Genomic DNA, 19,315 nt, shown 5'->3' with positions numbered 1-19,315 from the left:
AGAAGGTGAATGGGAGGGAGAAAAACAGAAAGGCCAGGGGAAGGAATTATAGGGAAAGAAGAAGGGATGGAAGAAAGAGGAAAGGAATATGTTGGTGAATGAAGGTGAAAGAAAAGATGGGTGGGAGAGAGAAGGACACAGAGGGTAAGGGATGGAAAGACAGGAAGAGAATAAGGAATGATGGAAAGAGAAAAAAAAGCAAGGATGAGTAAGAAGAGAGGAAAATAGAGAGGTGAATGAGAAGGGAAAAAGAAGAAAAGATGGATGGGAGGGAGAAGGACACATAAGGAAGGATAGTGAGAGAAGAAATAATGGAGAAGGAGAAGTAGATGAGAAGAGAGGAATAAAAAAGGGTTGAAAGAAAGGGAGATGCTGTAAAGGAATGAAGGAAAGAGGAAAGAGGAAAAAGGGATGATCTTCACTAAGAAAATATTTGCATGGGATGATGGAAATGATTCTTAAGAAAAAAAAAAGGGTGGGAGAGAAGAAAGGATCTGAGAAGAAAGAGGAAGGGAAAGATTGGAGGGTGAGAGGACACAGGAGCATAGAGAAAGGGACGAAGGGAAAAAAAAGGGTGAAAGAGAGGAAAAGACAACAGAAACCAGTGAAGTAAAGAAAAAAAGGAAGAAAAGCAGGATGAGGAAGAGGAGAGAAACAGAGAGGAAGGGATAGAGGAAAGAAGAGGGTATTATTTACACTAAAGAAATATTTGCATTGGGTGAAGGAAAGAGAGGAAGGAAGGGAGGGATGAGGAGGACAGAGTGCAAGGAATGCAGGGAGGAGAGAGAGAATGGATCCTTTCGTAGCTTGGCCATGTAAATATCAGCGTAGGGAAAGGAAAAGAAAAGGGAAGGAAGGATGGAAGAGGAACAAAAAGGGAAGAGGAACCTTTCAATCCTTCTAGTGTGATCGTGTGTTGTGTTTTGTCTTGCTTGATTTTTAACATGAGTCGTGATCTCATGGCCTCTCCACAGGCCAATGACGCCTCTCTTTATGTGGCTTTTTTGTTGCTATTAGTGCAGCATCATTCGTTTATACTCGGCGGCGCTTTTTGTTCGTTCGTTCACTCGTTCGTTCGTTCGTTCGGTTGGAAATGTTTCCCCTTGTGCTGAACTCAGTTTGGTGGAAGTTGTGGTGTAGGTCTGGAGAAATGTTTTAAGTGTTTAGTGGCAGTTACACACACACACACACACACACACACACACACACACACACACACACACGTAAGCCGGCAAGGATAAGGCCAGGAGTGGGGGATGGGGGAGGAAAGGTGCGGCAGGATATATATATGCGCGCACACCTCACGATTCTCACCAAACGCTGCTCGGGCTTTAGGGAAGGTACTCTCCTGTCGCCGTCAGCAGCACGCCGTCAGGATGCCCGTCACGGCGCTGTGCCTGACGCTGCTGATCTCCGCGGCATCCGGGTTTTCCACAGGTGAGGGGCAGGGTTAATTAGATTCAGGTATGGATGAGTCATAAGGATCTGAGATATAGTGTTTAAGATGAGATTAGTGTTTTTATTGCATAGTTCTGAGGGCTCTTGAGTTACCAGAGTCTTTAGGAGTTAAACTTGATGTCCCAAGTAGTCATCAAGGTTGTTGAGTAGTTGTGAAGGATGACATTAGGTCTGTGTCGTGACTCAAGCTACAGGTCAGAATTCAGACCTTTAGGACTTGTCACTAGAGGAAGTGGTGGGATCCTTACCTCCCATCTTTAGGATGTGGGGACAAGCTAGAGTCGCCATGCTGTGTTTCAAGTACCACCCCCCCCCCCCATTCACCCCAGGTTGCCGCTTGTGTCCCTCCTCCTGCCTCACCGTGCCCAGCGCCGATGACTCCTGTCCCGTGTGCGTGTGTGACGGCGTGGCGTTGGCAGATTGCCCCAGCCAGCCCCAGTCCTGCCCTGCCGGGTGTTCCATCAGGATAACACTTGACGGTTGCAGACAATGCGAGTGTCCCTTTGAAGCAAGAGAGGAATATGATGAGGGAAGAGGAAGAAAAACTAGTGAAAGTGAAAGTGGAGGAGGAGGTGGAAGTGGAGGAGTGTGCCCACCCCTCCCACCGTGTAAATCCACCTGTCAGAAAATTCTTGACGCCAGCGGGTGCCCCGGGTGTGAGTGTCCCCCCTCAGAGTGCCCCGCCATGGCCTGCCACGAGGGATGCACGGTGGAGCGCGGCGAGGACGGCTGCGAGCGGTGTGTTTGCACAGGCCCGGGAACCTGTCCCGCCGTGCCCGAGTGTCACCGAGGCTGCATTGAAATGGACCAAAACAGCGGCTGCTTCCTCTGCAACTGTACCGAGATGGAAGACAACGCCACCACGCCCCGTCCACCCACTCCCGCGGGAAAGCGACCCGACAGCGCTCCCAACTCCCTGCCAACAGGCCTGAGTCTCGACCCTTTCGGGCACCTTGGTTTCACTCCATCTTCCCTCGGAGGCTCCAGGCCGCATCCTCATAACAGGAGGCGTCGTCCTCCACCACGTCGAACCTTCGTCAGACTACCGCCATCTCTACCCGGCACGCCGCCCTGGTGTTTCCGCCACCATCCCTTCGGCTGCCCCCCAGGCTGCTTGACGGCTATCACCACCCTGGGCTGTCGCAGGTGTTTGTGTGGTGCCGAGGCTTTCCTCTGCCCGGGAGTGCGCCGCTGCCTTAACCGCTGTCTTTTCCTGAGTCCCGAGGACCGCTGCTGCAGGTGCCAGTGTCGCCGGCCGCAGCAGCCACAGCCTAGTCCTTTCCCGTTTGGAAACCCCAGCGGACCGTCGTTCAGCCCCTTCAGTCCATTCGGCCCTCTGAATTTTCTACCAGATCCTATTCGTCGGGAGTTCATGGGTCTGCCCTCCCACACACCTCTAGGAGATAGTGACTCCACGGTGGTGATCAGTTTTGGGCCAGACTCCACTACACGTTTCATCTCCACTGGTTCAACTGATGGCTGGCCCACCCCTCACCATCACTCCCCAGTTGGACAGCGTCCGCACAGGCCACCTCCTCCTCCTTCCAGGCCTGCTATAGAAGCGCCTCCACTTCACAGATCAGAGCCCACACCTGTCAGCCCGACCCCCAGCATCAACACAGTGAGTCACGTCACTCTCAAAGACCCCAAGCGTCCACCACCTGCTTCTGTCACACCTGCCAAACCTCCAATAAGTGCCAATAGCCCTAATACATCTGGTCCTAGAGAACCTAACACTCCTCAGTCTGATTCCCGAGACCCTAACACTGCTCAGTCTAGTCCCCGAGATCCTAACACTCCTCCGTCTGCTTCCCAAAACCCTGAAACTACTCAATCTGGTCCCCGAGACCCCAACACATCTATGTATGGTCTCCAGAACCCAGATTCTCCTCAGTCTGGTCCCCAAGAACATAATACTCCTCAGTCTGGTCCCCAAAACCCTAACACTCTTCAGTCTGGTCCAAAAAACGCTGATACTCCTCAGTCTGGTCCCCAAGACACTCCTCAGTCCCGTCCACAAAACCCTGAAAATCCTCACTTTGGTTCCCAAAAACCTAACACTCCTCATTCTGGTGTTCAAGACCCTAACACTTCTCCAGACAAACCCAAAGGCTACTATTCTCCTCCAGCTAATAATGGAGACTCTAATCCTACTCTGCCTAATAACCAAGACCCTAATCCTCCTCATTCTGGTCCCCAAAACCCTGATTACACTCAGTCTGATCCCAAAGACTCTGATACTCCTCACTTTACTTCCCAAGACTCTGATACTCCTCAGTCTGGTTCCAAAGGTTCTAATTACCCTCAGTCTGGTCCCAAAGACCTTGATACTCCTCATTCTGCTACCAAAGACCCTGATACTCCTCATTCTAGTCCCCAAGACCCTGATACTCCTCAAATTGGTCCCGAAGACACTGATACTCCTCAGACTGGTCCCCAAACCCCTAGCACTCCTCAATCTGCTCCCCAAGATCCAAATGCTCCTCTAGATTACTCTCCTCCAACGAATAATGAAGACCCTGATACTCCTCAGTCTGTTCCCCAAAACCCTGATACTCCTCAGTCTGGTCCCCAGCACCCTATTACTCCTCAATCCGATTTTCAAGACCCTAATACTTATCAGTCTGGTTCTCAAGACCCTAATATTCCTCAGCCAGGCATTCAAGACAGTAATAAAGAGTTGGGTCCCCAAGACCCCAGTACTCCAGAGTCAAGTTCCCAAGACCTTAATACGCCTCAGTCTGGTCTCCAAGACCCTGATACTCAGCCTGGTCCCCAAGAACCTAACCCTCCTCAGTCTGGTCCCAAGGACCCATATACTCCTCAACATGGTTCCCAAGAACCTAATGCTCCTCAGTCTGGCCCCCAAGACCCTGATACTCCTCAGTCTAGTCCCCAAGACCCTGGCACACATCAGCCTGGTTTCCAAAACCCTAATACTCCTCAGTCTGGTCTCCAAGATCCTGATACTCCTCAGTCTGGTCCCCAAGACCCTAATACTGCTCAGTCAGATCCCCAAGAACCTCATACTCCTCAGTCTGATCCCCAAGACCCTAACACTCCTCAGTCTGCTCCCCAAGATCCCAATACTCCTCTAGATAAGCCGAAAGACTATTACTCTCCTCCAACTAATAATGAAGAGCCTAATTCTCCTCAACCTGGTCCCCAAGACAATATTATTCCTCAGTCAGGTTCTCAAGACCCTAATACTCCTCAGCCAGGTCCTCAAGACAATAATAAAGAGATGGGTTCCCAAGAACCTAATATTCCTCAGTCTGGTCCCCAATACCCTGATACTTCTCAGTCTGGTCCCCAAGAATCTAATACTCCTCAGTCTGTTCCCCAAGACCCTGACACTCCTCAGTCTAATACCCAAAACCCTAATACTCCTCAGTCTGGTCCCCAAGACAATGATACTCCTCAGTCTGGTGTTCAAGGCCCTAACACTTCTCCAGACAAACCCAAAGACTATTATTCTCCTCCAACTAATAATGAAAACCCAAATCCTTCTCTACCTAGTACCCAAGATCCTAATATTCCTCAGTCTGACTCTCAAGACCCTGTTACTACACATTCTGGTCCTGATAACCCCAGTACTTCTCAGTCTGTTCCACAAAATCCTACTTTTCCTCAGACTGGTCCCTTAGACCCTGATAATTCTGAGCCAGGTTTTCAAGATCCTGATACTTCTCAGTCTGGTCCCCAAGATCCTACTAATCCCCAGTCTGATCCCAAGGACCCTAATACTCTTCAGTCTGGTCTCCAAGATCCTGATACTCCTCAGTCTGGTCCCCAAGACCCTGATACTCCTCAGTCTGGTCCCCAAGACCCTGATACTCCTCAGTCTGGTCCCCAAGACCCTGACACTCCTCAGTCTGCTCCCAAAGATCCCAAAGCTCCTCTAGATAAACCGAAAGACTATTACTCTCCTCCAACTAATAATGAAGACCCTAATACTCCTCAGTCTGGCCCCCAAGATCCTAATATTCCTCAGTCTGGTCCTCAAGACCCTGATACTCCTCAGTATGGTCCCCAAGACGCTGATACTCCTCATTCTGGTCCCCAAGACCCTGATACTCTTCAGACTGGTCGCCAAGACCCTGATACTCCTCAGTCTGGTCCTCAAGACCCTGATACTCCTCAGTCTGTTTCTCAAGACCCTGATACTTCTCAGTCTAGTCCCCAGGAACCTTCTACTTCTCAATCTGGTTCACAGGAACCTAATACTCCTCAGACTGTTCCCCAAAATCCTAACTCTCCTCAGTCTGGTACCCAAAACCCTAATACTCCTCAGTCTGGTCCCCAAGACCCTGATACTCCTCAGTCTGGTGTTCAAGACCCTAACACTTCACCAGACAAACCCAAAGACTATTATTTTCCTCCATCTAATAATGACGACCCTAATCCTACTCTGCCTAGTACCCAAGATCCTAATACTCCCCAGTCTGACTCTCAAGACCCTAATACTCCTCAATCTAACCCTCAAGACCCTGATACTACACATTCTGGTCCTGAAAACCCCAGTACTTCTCAGTCACGTCCACAAAACCCTACTATTCCTCAGACTGGTCCCTTAGACCCTGATACTTCTGAGCCAGGTTTTCAAGATCCTCAGTCTGGTCCCCAAGACCCTATTACTCCTCAGTCTGGTCTCCAGGATTCTGATACTCCTCAGTCTGATCCCCAAGACCCTGACACTCCTCAGTCTGGTCCCCAAGACCCTAACACTCCTCAGTCTGCTCCCAAAGATCCCAAAGCTCCTCTAGATAAACCAAAAGACTATTACTCTCCTCCAACTAATAATGAAGACCCTAATACTCCTCAGTCTGGCCCCCAAGATCCTAATATTCCTCAGTCTGGTCCCCAAGACGCTGATACTCCTCATTCTGGTCCCCAAGACCCTGATACTCCTCAGACTGGTCCCCAAGACCCTGATACTCCTCAGACTGGTCCCCAAGACCCTAATACTCCTCAGTCTGGTCCCCAAGACCCTGATACTCCTCAGTCTGGCCCTCAAGACCTTGATACTCCTCACTCTGTTCTTCAAGACCCTGATACTCCTCAGTCTGGCCCTCAAGACCCTGATACGCCTCAGTCTGTTCCTCAAGACCCTGATACTCTTCAGTCTGTTCCTCAAGACCCTGATACTCCTCAGTCTGGCCCTCAAGACCCTGATACGCCTCAGTCTGTTCCTCAAGACCCTGATACTCTTCAGTCTGTTCCTCAAGACCCTGATACTCCTCAGTCTGGCCCTCAAGACCCTGATATGCCTCAGTCTGTTCCTCAAGACCCTGATACTCCTCAGTCTGGCCCTCAAAACCCTGATACGCCTCAGTCTGGTCCCCAAGACGCTGATACTCCTCATTCTGGTCCCCCAGACCCTGATACTCCACAGTCTGTTTCCCAAAACCCTGATACTCCTCACTCTGGTCCCCAAGACCCTGACACTCCTCAGTCTGCTCCCAAAGATCCCAAAGCTCCTCTAGATAAACCGAAAGACTATTACTCTCCTCCAACTAATAATGAAGACCCTAATACTCCTCAGTCTGGCCCCCAAGATCCTAACATTCCTCAGTCTGGTCCCCAAGACCCTGATACTCCTCAGACTGGTCCTGAAGACCTTGATACTCCTCAGACTGGTCCTCAAGACCCTGATACTTCTCAGTCTGGTCCTCAAGACCCTGATACTCCTCAGTCTGTTCCTCAAGACCCTGATACATCTCAGTCTGGTCCTCAAGACCCTGATACTCCTCAGTCTGGTCCCCAAGACCCTGATACTCCTCAGTCTGGTCCCCAAGACTCTGATAATCCTCAGTCTGGCCCTCAAGACCCTGATACTCCTCAGTCTGTTCCTCAAGACCCTGATACTCCTCAGTCTGGTCCCCAAGACCCTGATACTCCTCAGTCTGTTCCTCAAGACCCTGATACTCCTCAGTCTGATCCCCAAGACCCTGACACTTCTCAGTCTGCTCCCAAAGATCCCAAAGCTCCTCTAGATAAACCAAAAGACTATTACTATCCTCCAACTAATAATGAAGACCCTAATACTCCTCAGTCTGGCCCCCAAGATCCTAACATTCCTCAGTCTGGTCCCCAAGACCCTGATACTCCTCAGACTGGTCCTGAAGACCTTGATACTCCTCAGACTGGTCCTCAAGACCCTGATACTCCTCAGTCTGGTCCCCAAGACCCTGATAATCCTCAGTCTGGCCCTCAAGACCCTGATACTCCTCAGTCTGTTCTTCAAGACCCTGATACTCTTCAGTCTGGTCCCCAAGACCCTGATACTCCTCAGTCTGTTCCTCAAGACCCTGATACTCCTCAGTCTGGTCCCCAAGACCCTGACACTTCTCAGTCTGCTCCCAAAGATCCCAAAGCTCCTCTAGATAAACCGAAAGACTATTACTCTCCTCCAACTAATAATGAAGACCCTAATACTCCTCAGCCTGGCCCCCAAGATCCTAATATTCCTCAGTCTGGTCCCCAAGACCCTGATACTCCTCATTCTGGTCCCCAAGACCCTGATACTCCTCAGACTGGTCCTGAAGACCTTGATACTCCTCAGTCTGTTCCTCAAGACCCTGATACTCCTCAGTCTGGTCCTCAAGACCCTGATACTCCTCAGTCTGGTTCCCAAGACCCTGATACTCCTCAGTCTGGTCCCCAAGACCCTGATACTCCTCAGTCTGGTCCCCAAGACCCTGATACTCCTCAGTCTGGTCCCCAAGACCCTGACACTCCTCAGTCTGGTCCCCAAGATTCCATTGCTCCTCTAGATAAACCGAAAGACTATTATTCTCCTCCAATTAATAAAGAAGATCCTAATGCTCCTCAGTCTGGTCCTCAAGACCCTAATACTCCTCAGTCTGGCCCCCAAGACCCTAATACTCCTCAGTCTGGCCCCCAAGACCCTAATACTCCTCAGTCTGGCCCCCAAGACCCTAATACTCCTCAGTCTGGCCCCCAAGACCCTAATACTCCTCAGTCTGGCCCCCAAGACCCTGATACTCCTCAGTCTGGCCCCCAAGACCCTAATACTCCTCAGTCTGGCCCCCAAGACCCTAATACTCCTCAGTCTGGCCCCCAAGACCCTAATACTCCTCAGTCTGGCCCCCAAGACCCTAATACTCCTCAGTCTGGCCCCCAAGACCCTAATACTCCTCAGTCTGGCCCCCAAGACCCTAATACTCCTCAGTCTGGACCCCAAGACCCTAATACTCCTCAGTCTGGGCCCCAAGACCCTAATACTCCCCAGTCTGGTCCTCAATATCCTAATACTCCTCAGTCTGGTCCCCTAAACCCTGATACTCCTCAGTCTGGCCCCCACGACTCTGAAACCCCTCAGTCTGACCCCGAAAACCCTGTTCTTGAAGACCCTAATACTTCTCAGTCAGGTCCACAAAAACCTGCTACTCCTCAGATTGATCCCTTAGGCTCTGATACTTCTGAGTCAGGCCCTCAAGACCCTGATACTCCTCAGTCAGGTCCCCAAGACGCTACTATTCCTCAGTCTGGTTCCCAAGACCCTAGCACTCCTCAGTCTGCTCCCAAAGATCCCAGTGATTCTCTAGATAAACCGAAAAACTATTACTCTCCTCCAACTAATAAAGAAGACCCTAATACTCCTCTGTCTGGTCCCCAAGATCCTGATACTCCTCAGTCTGTTCCCCAAAACCCTGATACTCCTCAGTCTGGTGAACAAGACCCTAATACTCCTCAGTCAGCTCCACAAGACCCTAATATTTCTCCAGACTCTGATCCTGCATTAACTAATCCCAGAGAACCAGATCTATCTTCAACTAATCCTGAAGATCCAAATCCTCAAGATCCAAATCCTCAAGATCCAATCTCATCTCCACCTAATCCTAAAGACCCTATTACAACTTCACTTAACCCAAAGGATCCTAACACTTCACCCAATACTTTAGACCCTGATTCACCTAACCATCCTAACTCACCTTTACCCAAGCCTGGAAACCCAATCATATTTCCCTCCGATCCTCTCCCAGCTGATCCCTTGACTCCCTTTGATCCAAGAGACAGCGAAGATTCAGATTTTGACTCCCAGAAGCGTAGTCCTCTTCCACCTGCAGCTAAAGGTTTTAATCCTACAAAGTATTACGCTCCACCTATTCCTTTACAACTTAATCCTTCTCCACCTGAACGGAAAGACGTGGACTCGCCACTCACTGAAAGCTCCATCACGTGGATCGTTGTGACATAGTTCTCTCTCTCTCTCTCTCTCTCTCTCTCTCTCTCTCTCTCTCTCTCTCTCTCTCTCTCTCTCTCTCTCTCTCTCTCTCTCTCTATCTATCTATCTATCTATCTATCTATCTATCTATCTATCTATCTCTATCTCCATCTATCTATCTGTCTATCTATCTGTCTATCTATCTATCTATCTATCTGTCTATCTCTCAGTAGTCTGGTGTTTTGTGCTGTCATGTTGTCATACTACTGTGATTATCAACATGTGCTTTTCTTCAATGTTTTTATTCTAATGTATTTTATTCTGGGCAATAAAATTATGAAACAACTTTTTTTTTCCGTTTTTCCTTCACACTTTTTTGGTAAATAAAAGGAATGAAACTCAGGGGTATACTTTTCTTTTTATTTAATTTTCTTCGATAGTTCGTAAACAGACATCAATAATTTAGTGTTCATGGGAAAAGAGTGTCTATCAAGCAATAAATTATGTAGCTACAAGCATTGGAGAGGGGACAGACTGAGGCAAGGAGAAGCTTAGACCTTTGGCACTTGAAACCCTCCCAAGATAAAAATGTTCACTGGTAGTCAATTTAAACAGATAAACAAGACGAGAAATTTGAATGTTAAATATTTATGTCCTATTTTTTTGTGATAGGGAATCTTGTGTGGGTTTTCCTTATTAGTTTTGGCTTCTGAGACATAAAGAATACAGAACATTTTGTTGTTTTAGTAGATGGTTATATGAGACTTTGGCAACACCTGTGGAAACCTGCAGCGAAAAGGAGAACCGTATCTGATCGCTTACCTATTCTTCTTTAAATATTTTTGCGTTTTTTTTCTTTTAAATTTCACATATGACTTTTTTTTATTTTCTTTTATTCTTTGCTTTTTTTTTTTTTTTTTTGTCAATCACTTTTCTTCATTGTTTGTTTGCATCGTTACCGATACACTGCATCCATTCAGCGTGTGAGGTTCAGATGTGTGTGTGTGTGTGTGTGTGTGTGTGTGTGTGTGTGTGTAAGGTGGTCTGCGCGGCTGCCGTTGTGGGAAGGGTGGTGGTGTTGGTGGTCGCCATTAGGTGGGTGGGATGGTCGGGTGGGTGGTCGCCATCAGGGTGGGGCTGGGAACCAAAGGGGGCTTCAAGGGGCAGGCGTCGCATTAGCCTCGTGGGGTCTGGTACAGGTTGACGGGAACGCTGGTGGGCTGGTACGAGTACCCGTTGCCGTTGCCGTTGACAGCACCGTTACCGTTGACAGCGCCATTACCGTTAACGCCGTTAGTGTAACCGTTTCCGTTCACTCCGTTGCCGTTAAAACCGTTGGTGTAACCGTTGCCATTAACAGCACCATTGCCATTGACTCCGTTGGTGTAACCATTGCCATTAACTCCATTACCGTTAACGCCGTTGGTGTACCCATTGCCGTTAACAGCACCATTGCCATTGACTCCGTTAGTGTACCCGTTGACGTTCACTCCATTACCGTTGACTCCATTGGTGTAACCATTGCCGTTGACAGCACCGTTGCCGTTGGAATAACCATTTCCGTTGATGCGGAAACCGTTACCGTTGACGCGGCCGTTGATGTAACCGTTTCCGTTAACGGCGCCGTTTCCGTTGACGCGACTGTTGGAGTAACCGTTGCCGTTGACACCGTTGATGTAACCGTTTCCGTTAACAGCGCCGTTGCCGTTGACACCGTTGATGTAACCGTTTCCGTTAACAGCGCCGTTGCCGTTGACACCGTTGGTGTAACCGTTGCCATTGATAGCACTGTTGCCGTTCACAGCACCGTTGCCATTGATTCCGTTGGTAAAACCGTTGCCATTGATAGCACCGTTGCCGTTCACAGCACCGTTGCCGTTGCTGCCTGGGGTCTGGTACAGGTTCACAGGTACACTAGGGGGCTGGTAGGAGTACCCGTTGCCGTTACCATTTCCGTTCACAGCACCGTTACCGTTGGTGTAGCCGTTGCCGTTGATTCCGTTGGTAAAACCGTTGCCGTTGACAGCACCGTTTCCGTTGGTGTAACCATTGCCGTTGACAGCACCGTTGCCGTTGGTGTAACCATTGCCGTTGACAGCACCGTTGCCGTTGGTGTAACCATTGCCGTTGACAGCACCGTTGCCGTTGGTGTAACCGTTGCCGTTGACAGCACCGTTCCCGTTGGTGTAACCATTGCCGTTGACAGCACCGTTTCCGTTGGTGTAACCATTGCCGTTGACAGCACCGTTGCCGTTGGTGTAACCGTTGCCGTTGACAGCACCGTTCCCGTTGGTGTAACCGTTGCCATTGATTCCGTTAGTGTAACCGTTGCCGTTCACAGCATCGTTGGCGTTAACTCCGTTGGTGTAGAAGTTTCCGTTGACTGCACTGTTGCCGTTGTTGAAACCGTTGCCGTTGTTGTAGCTGTTTCCGTTCGCAGCACCGTTGCCACTCGTGTAGCCATTGCCGTTCACAGCACCGTTGCCGTTGGTGTAGCCGTTGCCGTTCACAGCACCGTTGCCGTTGACACCGTTGATGTAACCGTTTCCGTTAACAGCGCCGTTGCCGTTGACACCGTTGGTGTAACCGTTGCCATTGATAGCACCGTTGCCGTTCACAGCATCGTTGCCGTTGGTGTAGCCGTTGCCGTTCACAGCACCGTTGCCGTTGGTGTAGCCGTTGCCGTTCACAGCACCGTTGCCGTTGGTGTAGCCGTTGCGATTGACAGCACCGTTGCCATTAGTGTGACCGTTGCCGTTGACAGCACCGTTGCCGTTGGTGTAGCTATTGCCATTCGCAGCACTGTTACCATTAGCACCGTAAGTATAACCGTTGCCATTGGGAAGCCCGTATCTGGTTAATGCGTTTTTTCTGCCGTTCCCGTTGGTGTAACAGTAGCCATTAACGGCACCATTGCCGTTCACACCGTTCCCGTTTCCATTTCCGTATCTTCCTTTGCCGTTGGCACCATTCCCGTTGCCGTTAGCGCCATAGGTGAAGCCGATGCCGTTGCCGTTGCCATTACTGTTTCCATGACTGTGTCCATTCAGTCTTGAAGCGAAACAAACCCCGAGAAGAACTGCAGAGAGAGAGAGAGAGAGAGAGAGAGAGAGAGAGAGAGAGAGAGAGAGAGAGAGAGAGAGAGAGACAGAGAGAGATAAAGAAGAGAGAGAGAGAGAGAGAGAGAGAGAGAGAGAGAGAGAGAGAGAGAGAGAGAGAGAGAGAGAGAGAGAGAGAGAGAGAGAGAGAGAGAGAGAGAGAGAGAGAGAGAGAGAGAGAGAGAGAGAGAGAGAGAGAGAGAGAGAGACAGAGAGAGAGAGAGAGAGAGAGAGAGAGAGAGAGAGAGAGAGAGAGAGAGAGAGAGAGAGAGAGAGAGAGAGAGAGAGAGAGAGAGAGAGAGAGAGAGAGAGAGAGAGAGAGAGAGAGAGAGAGAGAGAGAGAGAGAGAGAGAGAGAGAGAGAGAGAGAGAGAGAGAGAGAGAGAGAGAGAGAGAGAGAGAGAGAGAGAGAGAGAGAGAGAGAGAGAGAGAGAGAGAGAGAGAGAGAGAGAGAGAGAGAGAGAGAGAGAGAGAGAGAGAGAGAGAGAGAGAGAGAGAGAGAGAGAGAGAGAGAGAGAGAGAGAGAGAGAGAGAGAGAGAGAGAGAGAGAGAGAGAGAGAGAGAGAGAGAGAGAGAGAGAGAGAGAGAGAGAGAGAGAGAGAGAGAGAGAGAGAGAGAGAGAGAGAGAGAGAGAGAGAGAGAGAGAGAGAGAGAGAGAGAGAGAGAGAGAGAGAGAGAGAGAGAGAGAGAGAGAGAGAGAGAGAGAGAGAGAGAGAGAGAGAGAGAGAGAGAGAGAGAGAGAGAGAGAGAGAGAGAGAGAGAGAGAGAGAGAGAGAGAGAGAGAGAGAGAGAGAGAGAGAGAGAGAGAGAGAGAGAGAGAGAGAGAGAGAGAGAGAGAGAGAGAGAGAGAGAGAGAGAGAGAGAGAGAGAGAGAGAGAGAGAGAGAGAGAGAGAGAGAGAGAGAGAGAGAGAGAGAGAGAGAGAGAGAGAGAGAGAGAGAGAGAGAGAGAGAGAGAGAGAGAGAGAGAGAGAGAGAGAGAGAGAGAGAGAGAGAGAGAGAGAGAGAGAGAGAGAGAGAGAGAGAGAGAGAGAGAGAGAGAGAGAGAGAGAGAGAGAGAGAGAGAGAGAGAGAGAGAGAGAGAGAGAGAGAGAGAGAGAGAGAGAGAGAGAGAGAGAGAGAGAGAGAGAGAGAGAGAGAGAGAGAGAGAGAGAGAATTGAAAGTTCAATATTATGTGTAAAACGAGAGCAGTTGTGTGTGATGTGTTATTTGTTGCGTTTCATGGAAATTTTAACTTTAGACAAATAGGTGTGTGTGTGTTTGATGACAGGCAGAATTATAATAGTGTGTGTTCGCTTTACATTGATGTGTGTGTGTGTGTGTGTGTGTGTGTGTGTGTGTGTGTGTGTGTGTGTGTGTGTGTGTGCTGGCACCTTGCCTAGACAAATTTTTCAACTCTGTCTGTCAACATCTACCTTTCCTTCTTGCTAGAAATTTTTTTTACATTCAGCCTGTTCCTATTGCTTTAATTTCCTGCCAATCTAAAGTTTTTTTTTAATCTATCCTCAACAGAAAGATTCTTAAACATCTATCATTTCTCATCCTTCTATCTGATCGCCAGTATGAGTTCCGTCAAAGCCCTCTCTACTGGTGATCTTCTAGCTTTCCTTACTGAGTCTTGGTCATCCTCTTTTAGAGACTTTTAGTTAAACTTTTTGTTGTTGCCTTAGGCATATCAAAAGCTTTTCATAGAGATTGCCACAAAGCTTTGATATCCAAACTGCCCTTCTACGGCTTCTATCCTTCTCTCAAGTTTCCTTTCTGACCGTTCTATTGCTGCTGTGGTAGACGGTCACTGTTCTCCTAAATCTATCAACAGTGGTGTTCCTCAGGGTTCTGTCCTATCACTCACTTTCTTCCTATTATTTATCAATGATCTTCTAAACCAAACTTCTTGTCCTATCCACTCATACACTGATGATACCACCCTGCACTTTTCCACGTCTTTTCGTGAACGTCCAACCCTTCAGGAAGTAAACAATTCACGCAGGGACACCACAGAAAGCCTGACTTCTGATCTCTCTAAAATTTATGATTGGGGCAGAACAAACTTGTATTGTTCAATGCCTCAAAATCTCAATTCCTCTATCTATTAAATCGACCCAAACTTCCAGACAACTATCCCCTCTTCTTCAATGACATTCAACTGTCCCCCTCTTCTACACTGAACATCCTCGGTCTGTCCTTTACTTATAATCTGAACTGGAAACTTCACATCTCGTCTCTAGTTAAAACAGCTTCTATGAAGTTAGGTGTTCTGAGACGTCTCCGCTAGTTTTTTTCATCCTTCCAGTTGCTAACTCTGTACAAGGGCCTTATCCGTCCATGTATGGAGTATGCTCCACATGTCTCGGGGGGATTCCACTCATACCGCTCTTCTAGACATGGTGGAATCAAAAGATTTTCGTCTAATCAACTCCTCTCTTCTAACTGACTGTCTTCATCCTCTCTCTCATCGCCGCAATGTTGCATTTCTTACTATATTCTACCGCTATTCTCATGCTGTTTTCATGATCTTACTAACTGCATGCCTCCCTTCCTCCCGCGGCCTCGCTGCACAAGACTTTCTTCCTTCTCTCACCCTTATTCTGTCCACCTCTCTAATGCAAGAGTTAACCAGTATTCTCAATCATTCATAACTTCCTCTGGTAAACTCCGGAAACCCCTGCCTGCTTCTGTATTTCCACCTTCCTATGACTTGAATTCCTTTAAGAGGGAAGTTTCATGCCTTTAATTTTTGACTACCGCTTTGGACCCTATTTGACTACCGCTTTGGACCCTATTCGGGGACCGGCATCTCAGTGGATCTTTTTTTTTTTTTTTTTTTTTTGCCCTTAGCCGGTGTCCCTCCTACATAAAAAAAAAAATAATAATAATAATTAAATTAAATTAAATTAAATCAAATTAAATAAAAGCTTGACTTTTGGAATTTTTACTGAATCAATGAATGTGAATGACTTAAAGCATACATTTACACGTTTCTACAACACTATTTCCATTATTTCCTAACTTATATATTTAAAAAAGAAACAAGAACCTAAAGCAATAACCAAACCCACCTTCCTTACTTCGAAATTCTTCCATTTTTTTTTTTTCTACCTTGATAGAAAAAACACCCACAACACCTGACAGAAAGTGATTGATTGACTGATGAGCTGAGTGAATGACTAATTACTGGCACCGTGAGAGAAACACTGTAAAAAAAAAAAAATCTTACCTGGGAGGAAGAGACAGGTAGCGACCCTCATGACTGCTACAGAAACCACTCACAGGAGGAAGCGTGAGAACGAGAGCGAGGTGAAGAAACAAGGAGACAGACGAAAGAAATCTTGATGTTTACTGTTCTTGGGGTCGATGAGCAGACTACTAGAGGTGTTGTCGAGGGAGTGATGCGTCTGTCCGCCTGTGTGTGCCTCCTTCGCCCTTATATACAGCAGTCAGCGCCGACCCTCCCCAGTATGTGCTCTCGGAGGTCAAGGACGGGGAGAGAAATTGCGTTGAGGAAGATGGAAGGAGGAAATGGGGAGAGGTGAAAGGAAGGGAGGAAGTAAGGGCAAGTAGAAGTGAGGTCTGAGAGAGAGTCTGATCCTTAAGACCCTGATACTCCTTAGTCTCTTCCTCAAGACCCTGATATTCATCTGTCTGTTCCCAAAGACCTTGATAGTCCTCTAGTGGTCTCCAAAACCGTAATATTTTTCAATCTGGCTCTCAAGACCCTAATATTTCTCAGCCAGGTTCTCAAGACAGTAATAATGAGTTGGGTCCCCAAGATCCCAATACTCCAGAGACTGGTTCCCAAGACCCTAATAATCCTCACTCTGGTTCTCAAGACCCTGATAATATTAATTCTGGTCCCCAAGACCATGATACATTTGAGACAGGTTTTAAAGATCCCAATACTTCTCTAGGTAAACCGAAAGATCATTATTCTCCTCCAACTAATAATGAAGACCCTAATACTCCTCAGTCTAGTCTCCAAGCCCCTACTGCTTCTCAGTCTGACTCTCAAGATCTTGATACTCCACATTCTGGTCCTGAAAACTAATACTTCACAGTCAGGTCCACAAAACCCTACTACTCCTCAGATTGGTCCCTTAGACCGTGAAGCTTCTGAACCAGGTCCCCATGTTACTTCTCAGTCTAATCCCCAAGACCCTGATACTTCTCAGTATGGTCCCCAAGACCCTACTACTTTTCAGTCTGGTCCTCAAGACCCTGATACTCCTCATTATTATTATTCATCATTTACTAGTATATCCAAGATCACTCTTTAGTGAACCTCTATGCATAAAAACCCTTAAAAGACTTTTAAATTAACTCGCAGCTAAAATTAAGTGCTAAAGTGTATACAAGAAACTATAAAAGTTTTTTTTTAAGTCGCTTTTAGCTAGAAGTAAAAGTAAAATCTAAACTCGCTATACCTACTATGTTTAGCGCTTAAGAAAGACCCCTAACCATTATGTTTTTGCACTTGAATGTCAAAACAATACATAAAAGCATTTAATGTTAATTCATATTTCACTTTTTATAAAAAAAAAAAGTACCGGAGTATTGACATACTTTATGACTAATTATGCACATGAGGCGAGTTCAGGCACGAACCCGCCCCGTGGATTTCAATACAGCAATGGTGGGGGCAGCTTGGCCGAACACCAAGGAAAGAGAGAGGCAGCTCTGTCAGGGTAACTGGATGACATACTAGTTTCTGCTTAGTGCAAAATTATTTTCAAAATTCTGCATATCCCTGCAAGCAGCTGTGGGGATGGTTGAGTTAGACTGAACAGCTTTATTAAATTCCACTAACTAACTAACTCCCTACAAGCAGCTGAGAGATGACTTGGTTTGTTAAGTTGGGTTGTATTCAGAAGGATTTGTTAAATTGTAATTACTCTCAGCAAGGGACTATGGGGTGTCTGGGTGAGATTATTATTAAGTTGAACGCAGAAAGATAAGTCAAATTCCAGATACTTGGACTGTGTGGTGATAGGTTAAGTTATTTTCACACACACACACACACACACACACACACACACACACACACACACACACTCTTGCCAAAACACAATTTAAAATGGATTTTTGTATCATGATCTACAATTACATTCTACAGTTAGCTTTATTTCATGTCTTATTTACATGCTCTACCTCCTACTCCTTATATGCAATAATTCTTATATGTGTGACAGTGGAGAATCATGCAGCTTATATAACGTTTTTGTCTCATAATATCCATTAGAGAGAGAGAGAGAGAGAGAGAGAGAGAGAGAGAGAGAGAGAGAGAGAGAGAGAGAGAGAGAGAGAGAGAGAGAGAATAAATCTGAAGATCCCGTGTAGTGCGTGACCCTGAAGGGTTTTAGTTGATAGATGGCTGCGTGATACCGAAGTTATAGTCTTTACCTAATCTTACTCCCTACAGTGTGACTTCCTAGTGCATTCCTCACAAGCTCTATCACATATAAAGTGTCACCAAGGGCAGGCAGAACTCTCTCGATCAGCTGAGCATCACCATACTCTCGTAGGACGCCTCTCCTTTGCCAAAAATTGAGGTGTTGGCTGTCATCGTGCCGCCTAAAATAATTTTAGCCGCTTAGGATTACTCCTTACCACTTCTAACTGCTAAAACTCTTTTAGATCTTAAAGGCGATTATGTATTACATTTAAGGAACTTTTACCATTAAAAGTAAAACTGATCACTAAAAGTACTTTTAGCCTGTTAAAAATGTTTATGCATACATACCCTGGCGTCTCGTCCCGCGCGCCTCGCTGTTGTTAATTAGTCGGTCAGACGCCGACTAGCTTATGGGTTGCTGAGTGAGTGATGTGCCAGTCTCTCTGGCGTCTTTTACGCAGATTCTGTTATTATACTCAAGCTTCTAAGCAGTGTTTGGTGTTCCCCTGCTGACCTGGATAAGCGGATAAACAGAGTGTACCGGCCCCAGTACAATGTTGTTATGTGTTTTTCTTCCATGTTTTTGTTTTAAAGTATTTTATTCTGGGTAATAAAACCATAGAACAACTTATTTTTCTTCCATTTTTTCTTCACACATTCTTGGTAAATAAAAGGAATGAAACTCAGAGATATACTTTTCTTTTTATTTCGTTTTCTTCGATGATTCGTAGACAGACGTCAATAATTTAGTGTTCATGGGGAAAAGGTGTCTATCAAGCAATAATTTATGTAGCTACAAGCAATGGAGGAGGGACAGAGTGAAACAAGGGGAAGCTAAGCCCTTTGGCACTTGGAACCCACCCAACATAAGAGTGTTCACCTGATAGCCAAATATAAATATATTTTTATAAAATTTGTCATTTTACAGAAAGTTAGAAATTTCTAGGATCTTGAAAATATTTAGCTTGATCTTTTGATGTGAAATAGTTGTATATCATTTAAGCAGATAAACGAGACGAAATATTCAAATGTTAGATATTTGTGTTCTATTTTTTTGTGACAGGGAATCTTGTGGGGGTTTTTCTTCTTAGTTCTGGCTTCTGAGATATGGAGAATACAGAACATTTTGTTGTTTTAATATATATATATATATATATATATATATATATATATATATATAT

The 19,315-nt window shown here is 46.8% G+C and overlaps 2 protein-coding genes across 2 annotated transcripts; one reads left to right on the top strand and one right to left on the bottom strand.

Annotated features, from left to right (window-relative positions):
• Positions 1 to 1,304: 1,304 nt before the first annotated feature.
• On the top strand, positions 1,305 to 9,994 carry LOC135090647 (mucin-2-like). The gene is made up of 2 exons (XM_063987596.1): positions 1,305 to 1,437; positions 1,788 to 9,994. The coding sequence occupies exons 1-2, from the start codon at positions 1,377 to 1,379 to the stop codon at positions 9,680 to 9,682; spliced, it is 7,956 nt and encodes a 2,651-aa protein (XP_063843666.1). The 5' UTR covers positions 1,305 to 1,376; the 3' UTR covers positions 9,683 to 9,994.
• An 830-nt stretch (positions 9,995 to 10,824) lies between these two features.
• Positions 10,825 to 14,371, bottom strand: LOC135090425 (uncharacterized PE-PGRS family protein PE_PGRS46-like). Its single transcript, XM_063987178.1, has 2 exons — positions 14,358 to 14,371; positions 10,825 to 12,673 (listed from the first exon to the last, which is right to left on the bottom strand). Exons 1-2 carry the CDS (start codon positions 14,369 to 14,371, stop codon positions 10,825 to 10,827), a joined length of 1,863 nt encoding a protein of 620 aa, XP_063843248.1.
• Between the last annotated feature and the right edge of the window lie 4,944 nt (positions 14,372 to 19,315).

This window comes from Scylla paramamosain, chromosome 35, assembly GCF_035594125.1.
Source record: "Scylla paramamosain isolate STU-SP2022 chromosome 35, ASM3559412v1, whole genome shotgun sequence".
Classification (NCBI taxonomy): domain Eukaryota; kingdom Metazoa; phylum Arthropoda; class Malacostraca; order Decapoda; family Portunidae; genus Scylla; species Scylla paramamosain.
Note: the sequence above shows the minus strand (reverse complement) of the source record. Positions and strands in the feature narration are given on the sequence as shown.

Coding starts and splice junctions, on each gene's coding strand:
- LOC135090647 (XM_063987596.1), top strand. CDS start 1,377: ATGCCCGTCACGGCGCTGTGCCTGACGCTGCTGATCTCCGCGGCATCC. Junction 1,438..1,787: donor GGCATCCGGGTTTTCCACAG/GTGAGGGGCAGG, acceptor CATTCACCCCAG/GTTGCCGCTTGTGTCCCTCC.